The 13,622-nt window shown below is 41.5% G+C and overlaps 1 protein-coding gene across 1 annotated transcript in view; it reads left to right on the forward strand.

The window, feature by feature from the left end:
- Window positions 1-8,578, forward strand: part of LOC141271739 (uncharacterized) — a 31,239-nt gene extending 22,661 nt beyond the window's left edge. Inside the window, exon 5 of the mRNA XM_073681834.1 lies at window positions 3,063-8,578. Within this exon, the coding sequence (XP_073537935.1) occupies window positions 3,063-4,843 (1,781 nt within the window). The 3' untranslated portion in view covers window positions 4,844-8,578. The remainder of the gene's footprint in view (window positions 1-3,062) is intronic.
- The last annotated feature ends 5,044 nt before the right edge of the window (window positions 8,579-13,622 follow it).

The following is a 13,622-nucleotide window of genomic DNA, read 5'->3' on the forward strand; positions in this document are numbered from 1 at the left end:
TATGGGGTATCTGCGTGCCCAGGTGAAATTGCACAACAGATTTTGGGGTCCATTTTTTCCTGTTACCCCTGCGAAAATAAAAAAAAATTGGGTCTAAAGTAACATTTTTGTGAACAAAGTTAAATGTTCATTTTTTTCTTACACATTCCAAAAATTCCCGTGAAGCACCTGAAGGGTTAATAAAGTTCTTGATTGTGGTTTTGAGCACCTTGAGGGGTGCAGTTTTTAGAATGGTGTCACTTTTGGGTATTTTCTGTCATAAAGACCCCTCAAAGTGACTTCAAATGTGATGTGGTCCCTAAAAAAATGGTTTTGTAAATTTTGTTGGAAAAATTAGAAATCGCTGGTCAACTTTTAACCCTTATAGCTCCCTAACAAAAAAAAATTTTGGCTCCAAAATTGTGCTGATGTAAAGTAGATATGTGGGAAATGTTATTTATTAACTATTTTGTGTGACATATCTCTCTAATTTAAGGGCATAAAAATTCAAATTTTGAAAATTGCAAAATTTTCAAAATTTTCATCAAATTTCCATTTTTTTCACAAATAAACGCAAGTGACATCGAAGAAATTTTACCACAATCATGAAGTACAATATGTCACGAAAAAACAATCTCAGAATCAGGGGGATCCGTTGAAGCGTTCCAGAGTAATTACCTCATAAAGTTACAGTGGTCAGAATTGTAAAAATTGGCCTGGTCATTAACGTGCAAACCATCCTCGGGGGTAAAGGGGTTAAAACCGACTAACTTCAAACAGGATTGTGATAAACAAAACAAAAAAAACATTACACCTGTGCCATGATATATCTCTAAGCTAAATTTAAGATTCCTCATCTCTGCAGTATTATAAAAAGTTCTCTTTGAACATCCAATATTTCTTCTTGAAACTCATCTGACAGAAAATATTGGCTCTTACGATAGTTTAGATTCCCAAGAGCCACCGAGCCCCATACTCCAATTACCCCAGAGAGGTATCACCACTAGTTACTCATTTATTACTGATGGAGACTGTTGAGTTTGATCATTTCAGTAAATGTGTTATTGTCTATAGTCACAGTTTTGACTATAGTAGTTAGTGCCCAAAATACTCTGATTTAACCCCTTCCTGCAGCCAGTTTTGTGTTCCTATCTGGGCCCATTTTTTCAAATCTGACGCGTGTCACATTATATGGTGATAACTATGGAATTCTTCTGTTCATGGTCACCTGGCAGCTCAAAAGATGGCTACCACAAACAGGCTTGGCGCTATCTACTCCATTTTCCAGATCCCAGGGTTTGCCTTGCTCATCATCCTTTAACCCCTCTACATGGATTTGGACTTAGACAGAGACCCCCTAAGCTTGGGCCACAGTGTTACCTAATGTTCTGTGGTGTGAGATGGCAAGAAGAATAGTCAGGTAGCCGGGTCAGAACATGGAGGTCAGAGAAAATACAAAATCACACAAAAGTAGTCAGTAAATGGTCCGAGGTCACAACAGGAAGCAAATACACAAGCTGGGAACTGAGCATAGAGGACTGAGGACTGAACCACAGGAGGACAGGGCTGTATCTGGCAGCTTCCGGCAATATGCTTCCAGCTTTAGTAGGGTGCGGTGCTTTCCAGTTGGCTGAAGCAGGGAGCAGATTACTCCAGCTGGACAGCACACACACCCATACTGCCAGACTGGATGGTACTACTGGTCCCAGGCACCCTAATCTTAGTGGCTGGACAGAGCCTGCGCTGCCCAGAGCTTCTGGTTCTGACGTCTCCTCCATCACCAGCGCCGCCTGCAGGATGAATAAGGCGGCTCCTGGTGAGAGAAGCAGACGTCGCAGGAGCAGATCCCAGAGGAGATGGGACGCACCATTTATAGAAGCCCTAATATGACAAAATGTCAGAAAACCAGAGCAGTAGAAATCCCCATAAAGTGGCTCCATTTTGGAAATTATAACCCTCAGTGAAATAATCTATAGGAGTAGTGACTATTTAGACTCCACAGGCACTTTCCGGAAATTAGCACGCAGTGGATGTTGGAGAGTGAAAATTACAAATATATAATTTCATTACCCAAAACATAGTGCCCAGATTGTGCTCCAGGAGACACACACCATCAATTAAGTGGGTTCTTCTCACTATAGTAATGCCAAATACATGGATGCTAAATGTGGTTTGAGCGCACTGCAAGGCTCAGAAGCGAGGGGGAGATCTGACTTTGGGAGAGCGCATATTGCTGGATTGGTTTATGGAAGCCATGTTGCTTTTCAAAAGCCTTTAAGCCACTAATAATGTGGAAACCTCTGGTTTTCCATTGACAGATGATGGACCTGAGTGGGGACTTGTTTTTTGTGAGATGAGTAGAAGTTTTTATTGATATTATTTTCCCCTACATAACATTGTTTGGTGGCTTTTTATTCCATATTTGGGAGGCAGAATTAACAAACAGTTGAACACCACGATCCACTGGTTCATCCTATGAGGTTTTCTATTAGACTGTGAACTGTTATTGTCTTGATGAATAATGATGGCTAACATAGGGCAAAATTTTTAAAAAATCACAGAAAATTATACAGTCTTACTAACACCAAATCATATAACAAATGCACTAGCAGGATGCCGCAGACCCCCATGATAAAGGTGGGGGCAGCGCAGCTGAAAAATACTTATTGAGCAATCACTCACAATCGTACCAATTCATGGAGGGGGTGGTTGCCTAGTATTAAAGATGCACACAGATGAAGCTTGCATAGGACGCCAGTCACACAGGTAGGTGTGATGCACAGTGTCTGGCTTCCAGCCTATTGATGATGCCCATACGATTAGATCAGGAGGGCTGCTCAGCACTATATAAGTGCACCCCACATGGACAGACAACCCAGTACACCCAACCAACACTAAAATGCTAATGCATTTGTTATCTGATTTGGTGTTGGTAAGGCTGGTTTTTTCTGTGATATGTTTTCTTGGTAAATAATGATACTTTTACATAAAGTACATTTTTGCAGAGAGTTTAAGTAGAAATATTCAACAATATAAATTTTAAGGATATGTTATTCATAAATTATAATTGGTTTTATTCTTAGCAGATGACTGTACCAGGAGATCAGAGGGACAGCTGACATCTTCAATTTTTAAATCAGATGATCTTGAGATCCCACAGGATACAATTGAAGTGAATGCCATTAACCCAGATATACCATCATCCCTTCACTGCAAAGATCTGTCATCTGATCATTTGAAACAGGTCCTGTCTTCTGATTCATTACTGACTACTAAGGAACATCAAAGTCACAAAATAACCATTAAAAAACAAATTGCTCCTAAAGCAAAGATGCCATTTTCTTGTTCAGAATATGTAAATAGTTTTTCCCTCGAAAAGTCTTTTCTTAAACATCAAAGCATTCACACAGCAGAGAATATTTTTTTTTGTTTCAAGTGTGGGAAATTTTTTAACCAGAAATCAGATCTTCTTAATCACCAGAGAAGTCACACAGAGGAGAAGCCATTTTCTTGTTCAGAAAGTGGAAAATGTTTTACAGAGAAATCAAGTTTTATCAGCCATCAGAGAACCCACACAGGGGAGAAGCCTTTTTCATGTTCAGAATGTGGGAAGTATTTTAACGATAAATCAAATTTTGTTAGGCACCAAAGAACTCACACAGGGGAGAAGCCTTTTTCCTGTTCAGAATGTGGAAAATGTTTTACAACGAAATCAAGTTTTATCAGCCATCAGAGAATTCACACAGGGGAGAAGCCTTTTTCCTGTTCAGAATGTGGAAAATGTTTTAGCCGGAAATCAGATTTTGTTGAGCATAACAGTACTCACACAGGGGAGAAGCCTTTTTCCTGTTCAGAATGTGGAAAATGTTTTAGCCGGAAAGCAAATTTTGTTAAGCACCAAAGAACTCACACAGGGGAGAAGCCTTTTTCCTGTTCAGAATGTGGAAAATGTTTTACAGCGAAATCAAGTTTTATCAGCCATCAGAGAAATCACACAGGGGAGAAGCCTTTTTCCTGTTCAGAATGTGGAAAATGTTTTAGCCGGAAATCATATTTGGTTGAGCATAACAGTACTCACACAGGGGAGAAGCCTTTTTCCTGTTCAGAATGTGGAAAATGTTTTAGCCGGAAATCAGATTTGGTTAATCACCAGAGAATTCACACAGGGGAGATGCTTTTTTCCTGTTCAGAATGTGGGGAATGTTTTAGATTTAAATCAAGTTTTATCAGACATCAGAGAAATCACACAGGGGAGAAGCCGTTTTCATGTTCAGAATGTGGGAAATGTTTTACAGCGAAATCATGTTGTATCAGACATCAGAGAACTCACACAGGGGAGAAGCCTTTTTCCTGTACAGAATGTGGAAAATGTTTTAGCCGGAAAGCAGATTTGGTTAAGCACCAGAGAATTCACACAGGGGAGATGCTTTTTTCCTGTTTAGAATGTGGAAAATGTTTTAGCCAGAAAATAGATTTGGTTAAGCACCAGATAACTCACACAGGGGAGAAGCCTTTTTCCTGTTCAGAATGTGGGAAATGTTTTATCCAGAAATCAGATTTGGTTAAGCACCAGAGAACTCACACAGGGGAGAAGCCTTTTTCCTGTTCAGAATGTGGAAAATGTTTTAGCTGGAAATCAATTTTGGTTATGCACAAGAGAATTCACACAGGGGAGAAACCTTTTTCCTGTTCAGAATGTGGAAAATGTTTTAAAGATAAATCAGATATGGTTAAGCACCAGAGAACTCACACAGGGGAGAAACCTTTTTCCTGTTCAGAATGTGGAAAATGTTTTGTGAAGAAATCATCACTTCTTAGTCACCAAAGTTCTCACACAGACGAGAATCCATTTTCATGTTCTTAATGTGGGAAATGTTTTACACAGAAATCATCTCTTAACAAACTTCAGAGAAGTCACACAGGGGAGAAGCCTTTTATATTTTTAACCGAAAATTGTATCTTCATAAAGGGGTTGTCCACTACTAGGACAACTCCTTCTCATTCCTCATCTTTGGCCTTGTTAAAATAAAAACACTGATACGCACTTCCTGTTCTGGCGCCGTTCCATTGGTGTCACAACTTCCGTTTCCGTAAGGATCACACAAGATTGTTACATCACACAATCCTGCTGCCAATCAACGCCACCTTCAGACGTATTGTACATCAACAGGAAGGACATGGCCTGGACATAGCACCAAGAGAACGCACACACTGAAAGCACTCTCTTCAGACCGTGTTCCTGGGGGAATTATAAGCAATTTACAGCCTCAAACATGACTTTCGATATGGGAAAGAAAGAAGAGATCAGAGGTTAATCTGAGGTCCTCCACCTCTGTCAGCATGTCTGGTATGCAGCTTTTCTTATGGAAGGTCTTATCTTCCTGCTCCGGAGCTATTACTGCCTCACCTCAGCGTGGAAAAAGAAGCAACCTTAACCCTCATGATGCCAGACAGCTCCAGGCTGTAAGTCCTGCACCAACTTCTCTCTTAATGTAGACCTCACAAAAAAACAGCTCCACAAATCTCCCTGTACTCTCACCAAAGCCCACATACTGAGCAGTGCTTGCTTCACAGGGACATTTCCCCCTCAGCCACAGGTTATTCTGATATGGGGAACAACATAACTTATTTGTATATCAGATTGCGTCTATCCTTACTAAAGAAGATATGGAGCAATATATTCAGAGGCTGGAGACCACATACAATACTGAAATACGTCCCCTCACTTCTATCCTGTCACAGCTTACTGACAAGTTACAGAGATTAGAGGATAATGTCGTCCAAGTTAGAGGCCATCATAATGCTCAGAAACTAACACTGGATCTTCACAGCCAGTAAATAAACCATCTGTTTAATATGGTTGATGATCAAGAAAATCACAATAATATCTGGATAAGGGGTATACCTGAAAGCATCAATGCACAAGTGATTATGCCAACACTGCGATCATTATTCAATAATATCCTTGGTGATCCTATTGATAAGAAGCTGGAGATTTATAAGGCGCACCGTACAATAGGCAATCATGGCCCAGATCTTGAGCATCCAAGGGACATTATCTCTCGCATACATTTTTTCAATGTAAAAGAGGCCATTGTGAGAAAAGCAGAGGAGTTGGATCCTGGTGATTTAAATGGAAAACGCATATAATTGCTCACATATCTATCCTGAATGACACTTGCTAAAAGAAGGGTATTGAAACCAATACTTTATGCCATCCGGGAAAATGGCCTGATGTACTCCTGGGGGTACCCATTCCAGCTGTATATTTTCATAGATCCAAGCAACATGAGATCTATTTGTGATGCCTTGGACATTCCATATATCTGACTGGCCACCTGCTCCACCATTGCCACAGAGAGTTCCAGCACGTCACAGAAGGTGTTCAATGGATCAGGAACTTGATGGCGATGCAGCCAGATGGGAAAGGAACCTGCCAATCATATGAGCTCCTGAAATTAATTTAGTCTTCCCTGATGAGAGACAGTTTGCAGATGCTTACTTATTTCTTTAAGCATATAATTAGATATATCTAAATAGAGCATTAGGTGCCACTCTTCCACTATATAGAATGTCTAAGTTCATATAAGATCTTAGACCAGCATATAAGTTGAGTTCACATGATACTACTGTAATATCAGGCTGTATTACTTTACTTGCTTTATATTCCATGGTTCCACCTAATGGGAATCCTAGAACTGAAAGTTTGACTTGCGCCTCTAAAGACAACCCCCAGTTAGGGACTTGCATTGGGATCTGCTTGTTTCGCAATTTCCTACTGTTTTGATATATTCATAATCTATACTTCTTAGACACTGAGAGGTAGACGTTACTATCTACCATCTATACTTCCTCTTTTCTCTTAATCTTTCTCTCTTGCATTCCTCCTTTTTTTCATATAATATGGCACAACTCAAAACTTGTTCATTGAATGTCAGAGGACTTAATGTTCCAGAGAAAGGAGCTCAAGTGTTTTATCGTAGGCATAAACAGCACGTACATTTTCTCTTTCTTCAGGAGTCACACTTTAGAGGCGATCATATACTGTACCTCAGTTTACTAATAGATAGCATTTTTCTGGGATGCCAAGATGATTAATGTTTTGATGTCTAAGGTGCTGAGTATAGGCCGCCACAGATCACTGCCGCATACTATTGTAGAAACACTGTCTGACACGGAGAGGAGGTTCGTGTTTGTTAAGATCTCTGTCTACTCCAAAATTTTGACTTTGGAAAACTTCTATCTCCCTAATTGTGACCAAATTAAGACATGTCGTCATTACTTAAACAAACTAAAATATTTTGCGGAGGACCTTTTCATCATTGGAGGTGACTTTAATTTTGTCTTGGATCCTTTTTTAGACGCGTCCCTGGGCTGGAGTCACCAATCGAAAAACACAAACAAAAGCTTTGCTAATTGTGCTTTGGTCTCAACCGGTCGATGTATGGAGGATACTACATCCAGACGTAAAGGATTATACCTATTATTCTCCTTTACACAATATGCATAGCCGTATAGTCCTTTTCTTAATTAGCCGTCACTTGCCTACATGGTAACCTACATCTCAGGTAGGAAGTGCTGTATGGTCACATCATGCTCCTGTATATTGTAATCTGACTGCCGGACTCCACCAAGGCTTCAGATGTTGGAACCTAAATGATAATCTGCTGAAAGACTCACTCTGTGTCTCAGACCTTCTTGAGACTATAGACTCCTTCAAATATTTGAGCATGATGAAACTGCCTTACCATTTAAATGGGAAGCACTCACATGCGTCCACAGAGGGATAATAATAAAACATAGATAAAGGCTAAAAAACGGAGAGAACAGATAAAGTCTCATTTGCTTGAGCAGATTGATCTCCTTGACAAACAACATAAATGATCTGCTTCCCCCCAGGTATATGTAGACCTGCTTAACGCTAGAAGGGAGCTAAAGTAGTTTCATGGATGGGGTACTTGAAAATATTGTGTAATTTCAGGGCACCTACTTATGGAACGAACAAAGTGGAAGCTTCCATTCTCGGTACTAGATATGGGGCCTCCTCGAGAAAATGACTTAAAATGTCGTACACTAAAGTTAATATATAAGGCGTGGGATAGGGGTAAAAATATTTTGGGAATTCGAAAATACACAAATTATACTCCTTTATGGCACAACTATAACTTAACAGATCTACACAAACTAAAAAATGTTAGTGAGTGGAAGGATAGGGGTATATGTTTGGTGTCACAACTCTTGAGAGATGGATTATTCAAGAGGTTTGAACAAATAAAGGCAGATTTTAACCTTCCGCATAGGGTGTTTTATCAATATCTGCAAATACATCTTGCATATAGTACACCACTAGAATAAACGCCATACTGATTGACATCACCCAATAGATACCATTACTACATCGTTGGATACAAAAGGTCTAATATCCCTTATTTATAGGCAGTTACTGGCCCTACATTTGGATAAATATCCTTTGATAGTTAAGACAAAATGGGAGGGTGATGAGGGTTCCTTATCTGAGGAGCAATGGGGGAAATACTGGATTTGACACCGAAATGTTCATTGTCAGAGTCACAAAGATTGTCCCGAATTCTTCTCATTCATAGGGTATATACACTGTGTTCCAAATTATTATGCAAATAATATTTTCTCAGATTTTCCCAAATTACCTATATAAATTGCAGTCATTGTAATTTTCCAGTCAAATAACTATTAGAGTACAATTGAAAGGTTTTTCTACAAACTGCCTATGATAACAGTATATTTTTAAAAAAATAAAAAACTCAAACTGCACTCTAAATGCATGTTCCAAATTATTATGCACAGCAGAGTTTTCAACCTTTTCATTTTAATAAAGAACAAAAAAATGGTCATTTTTGAAATTATAAGCATTAGCAGGTTATTACAAACTGAAATCAAACAGTTTTCAACTCAAAACTTTATTCTAGGTGATGTTACATTTGCACATAGGACCGCTTGTTCGAAAGGAGCTTCTGAACTCTCTCGTCCATTGAATTTGTCAGGTTTTGGATGGTTTCTGCTTCAATTGTTTTGCATGAGGACAGAATACCCTCCCAGAGCTGTTGCTTAGATGTGAACTGCCTCCCGCCATCATAGACACTCCTTTTGATGATGCTCCAGAGGTTCTCAATGGGGTTGAGGTCAGTGGAGCATGGGTGCCACACCATAAGTTTGTCCCCTTTTATGCCCATATCAGCCAGAGATGCAGATGTGTTATGTGCAGCATGAGACGGGGCATTATCATGCATGAAATGATCTCGATGGTCCAGATGGATGGAGTGGAGGATGGCTGGTTGATGGACACCCCATGCAAACACGGCTATGGCGCTAACAAGGAGGAGGTGGAGTAATGTTTTGGGCTGGAATCATGGGGAGAGACATTGTCGGCCCTTTTAGGATCTCTGAAGGGGTAAAGATGAACTCCATAATGTATGTTGAGTTTCTCAAACAGCACTTCCTTCCATGGTTCAAGAAGAAGAACCGTGCATTCCGCAGCAAGATCATTTCATGCATGATAATGCCCCGTCTCATGCTGCACATAACACATCTGCATCTCTGGCTGATATGGGCATAAAAGGGGACAAACTTATGGTGTGGCACCCATGCTCCCCTGACCTCAACCCCATTGAGAACCTCTGGAGCATCATCAAAAGGAGTGTCTATGATGGCGGGAGGCAGTTCACATCTAAGCAACAGCTCTGGGAGGGTATTCTGTCCTCATGCAAAACAATTGAAGCAGAAACCATCCAAAACCTGACAAATTCAATGGACGAGAGAGTTCAGAAGCTCCTTTCGAACAAGCGGTCCTATGTGCAAATGTAACATCACCTAGAATAAAGTTTTGAGTTGAAAACTGTTTGATTTCAGTTTGTAGTAACCTGCTAATGCTTATAATTTCAAAAATGACCATTTGTTGTTCTTTATTAAAATGAAAAGGTTGAAAACTCTGCTGTGCATAATAATTTGGAACATGCATTTTGAGTGCAGTTTGAGTTTTTTATTTTTTAAAAAATATACTGTTATCATAGGCAGTTTGTACAGAAACCTTTTAATTGTACTCTAATAGTTATTTGACTGGAAAATTACAATGACTGCAATTCATATAGGTAATTTGGGAAAATCTGAGAAAATATTATTTGCATAATAATTTGGAACACAGTGTAGATCCCCAAGTATTTTATTTAAAATTGAAATACAAACGGATGACACATGTCCTAGATGTGGTCAAAAGGACGCCCACTTGATGCATATGACGTGGGAATGTGTAAATATTGGCGACTACTGGAAGGGGGTGATCGCTCTTGTATGATCTGTATCTGGGATACAACTTCAGTTGGAACCTAAAATCTGTATCCTAGGACTCCTGGGAGAGGACGTTAACCCAGACTCCCATATGGCAGTAGATAGCTCAAGAATATTATTCCAAGCCAGGAAGTTGTTGGCACTACATTGGATAGACAATTCTCCCCCAACAATAACAGAACTAAAATCCAGGATAAATAACACTCTATGCTTGGAAAGGGGATCTTATATTAAAGGAACGCTCTCAAAAAATCCATACACATATGGGAACAATGGTTAATTACCCCAGGTATTGCGTCAGAAATACTATACTGGACCATTTGTACATATCCCTGCAGTAAACCAGGAATTTATATCCTTATACGTAAATAATAATTGTCTCAGTCCACATAATTGTCCCTTCTTAGATATATTCTTTTTCTTTTGATGTCCCAATAGGGAAAAAAAAGCAGTCAGGAAGTATTCAGATATTTATGTACAAATGTAAAATTACTATTCCAAAACATTGTACTATACAGCGATATTGGGTTTTATATCATTTGTAATGCAGCGGCTTGCGGCATTACTGTAATGGTCCAGGGTGTGTTTTGGCCGACTATGTACCTCCCCCAGGTGACTGGTCACATGACTGTGACATTGCACAGGTCCTGTGCACACAGAAGGTCTGATCACATGGCTGTGACATCAGCACAGGTCCTGTGTGTGCACTGGAAGATATATAAACCCTGGTAGTTTTGAGACAGGTGTGTAAGGTGTGAGGCCTGTTCCCGTGTGGGACACCGTTAGAGTGTGAGGCCTGTGATGCCTGGTGAAGCCTGAAAGGCAGAGGCTGGATCCTAATTGTGTAAGCGATACCAGTAGCCTTGGAGGGCCAGAGGCTTGGAAGGCAAGAGTCCTGGAAGGCAGAAGCTGGATGTCAGGTGAGACAACATACCAGTAGCCTTTGAAGGAACGAGGGCTGGAGACCTCCATCTGGGAAGCCGTAAAGCCACAGATGTGGCAGAACAAAAACTGACTGAAGCAGCTAAAACCCGGCAAAGGTAAAACATTGCATTATATGGACATTGCTATAAGTGACTTTGCTGGATGCTGTAACTGGAGTCAAGTGGGCCTGTCTGCCACTTGAAAGGCTCCTGGACATTATATGTGTATGTCGGCGAGCCACTGAGTTGGACTCTGTGATAAGCAGTAGTGAAGTATAATAAACTGCTGGATTGTGAATTGCTGGAAAACGTGGCTGGTGTGCTTTAATTGACCCGGTGCAGCGAGTGTCCCCCAGCATGATGACTAACGCTGCCTTAAATGTGTTTGGAGAATGCGGGCAACGGCAGCCCGGTTGCTAGGGGCAACTGCTGCCCGGTTGCTATGGACAACGGCACAGGATGACGATTGTGGATACAAGCATCTTGCTGTGGCTCGGCGGGGTCACGAAGATTAAAGTATCTTGCTGTAACTCGGGGTTACGAAAATTGTCTTCACACTCAAACCTGGTTTGCTGTGGCTCGGCGGGGTCACAAAAATTAAAGCATCTGGCTGTAACTCGGCGGGGTTACGAAAATTGTCCTCGCACTCAAACCTGGTTTGCTGTGGCTCGGCGGGGCCACGAAAATTTTTCCGGGGAAAGCGGTGAAGTGTCTGGTGTGAATAGTATACCGCGATGGCTGTGAACGGAGCATCAAAAGAAAATGAAGCTATTGAGCGATTAAAGTGCCGGTTAAAACCGCAGCAGGTATTTGAGAAACGTCTACAGGACATGGTGCAGGAACGGCAGGAGCTGTGGGCACCATATAGAATGGCGGTAGTGTACCATTCTGTGAACTCTCCGGGGGTGCCAGTATTGTCCCAGAGTGCCCGGGGAGGTGGTAAGAGATGTTGTGAACTGAGTCCTAAGACTATTGTTGATTTTTTTTTGTAAAATTCCCCCTACAGGTGTGGATGTCCAAAAGGGGGCGGATTTTCCCAAGAGCATGGAGTATAGAAAACCAAAATTTGTTACTGGTTGTGGGTTGGTACCGCCTAAAAATGACGATTTGACCTTTGATAACGGGGTAGCTCCAGTAGAAGGGGTTGACGTCAAAGTGGGAGGTGACCTGTTAGTCCACAAAACCATGGGGAGTGACACAGACCCTGTAGCTGACGGTGACACTATTAAAGTAGAAAGAGAGGTCAGTCAGGAGGGGCTAGACGAGGGGAGAGAGTCCCCCTCTCGTCGTTGAAGGCGCAAGGGCCACAAAAAGGTTGCTCCTGTAGTCTTTGCTGAAAGTGAAAATAAAGAAAATGTAGTGCTGTGTGCCTTTGTTTCAAGTGTGGATCCTTCAGAGGCAGAAGAGGAGGTGACGTTGCCAGTAGCAACCTCCGGTACAGTACTGAGACAGAAGGATCTGGATCTGACAGCCCTGAAAGAGGAGGTGGCTAGTCATGACCAAGAGCTGAAGCCTATCAGGAAGCAGTGTCAGAGTGACGTGCAGCAACTATGGGAAAACCTGGAGAACGTGTCCTCAGACCAGCGGAGCCTGGAGTCTGAACGGCAGAAAATATACCAGGTTGTGAGGAACTTACAGCGAGACCTGGAGGGAATCAACGAGTAAATTATCCAATGGAAGGAAATGTTCCAGGAAATTAAGGAGGACCGCCGCAAAACCAAGGAGGAGGTTTTGTGTTATGATCTGCTACAGGGACTAAGGAAAGACAGGAGATCTGTCCCTACAATAGAACTAAACTAGATCCCTACGATGTAACGGGGAACCTGATCCTGCGATCAGACCCGCTAAAGTCCTCGGCTAGTCTGTACGAAGACCTATAGATGTGAGGGAGGGATCCCTACAAGAACTAGGGACTGGGATAAGTTGGACACCTCCTAGCAGAAATCGTAGCAGTCAAAGACAAACACACAACAAAAAGCATAGAGGTCAGAAGACCTAGCAAAACTAACAGAGAACGGCAACAAAGCACCAAGCTAGCTCAAGAGTAGTAAATACAATGAAGTCCAGCAAGGCCAGGAGAGCGGAGTCAGATTAAATAGGCAAAAATGGTCATGTGACCAGCAAACTAAAAAAAACCTAACAGGAGAGTTCTAACAGTACCCCCTCTTCTAAGAGGATCCTCCGGATCCCCTAGGCCCAGGCTTACCAGGAAACCTCCTGTGAAACGCTCTGACAAGTCTGGAAGCAGAAACATCATCCGCCCTCACCCATGAGTTATCCTCAGGTCCGAAACCCTTCCAAGCGACGAGATACTGCAAACTCCCTCTATACCGTCTAGAATTTAGGATGCGGGAAATTTCATATTCCCCGTCCTCCACCACCGGAGGAACAGTGGCAGAG

The sequence above is a fragment of the Phyllobates terribilis genome, unplaced genomic scaffold (genome assembly GCF_046119375.1).
Source record: "Phyllobates terribilis strain yellow unplaced genomic scaffold, ASM4611937v1 Scaffold_5__5_contigs__length_657084704, whole genome shotgun sequence".
NCBI lineage: Eukaryota > Metazoa > Chordata > Amphibia > Anura > Dendrobatidae > Phyllobates > Phyllobates terribilis.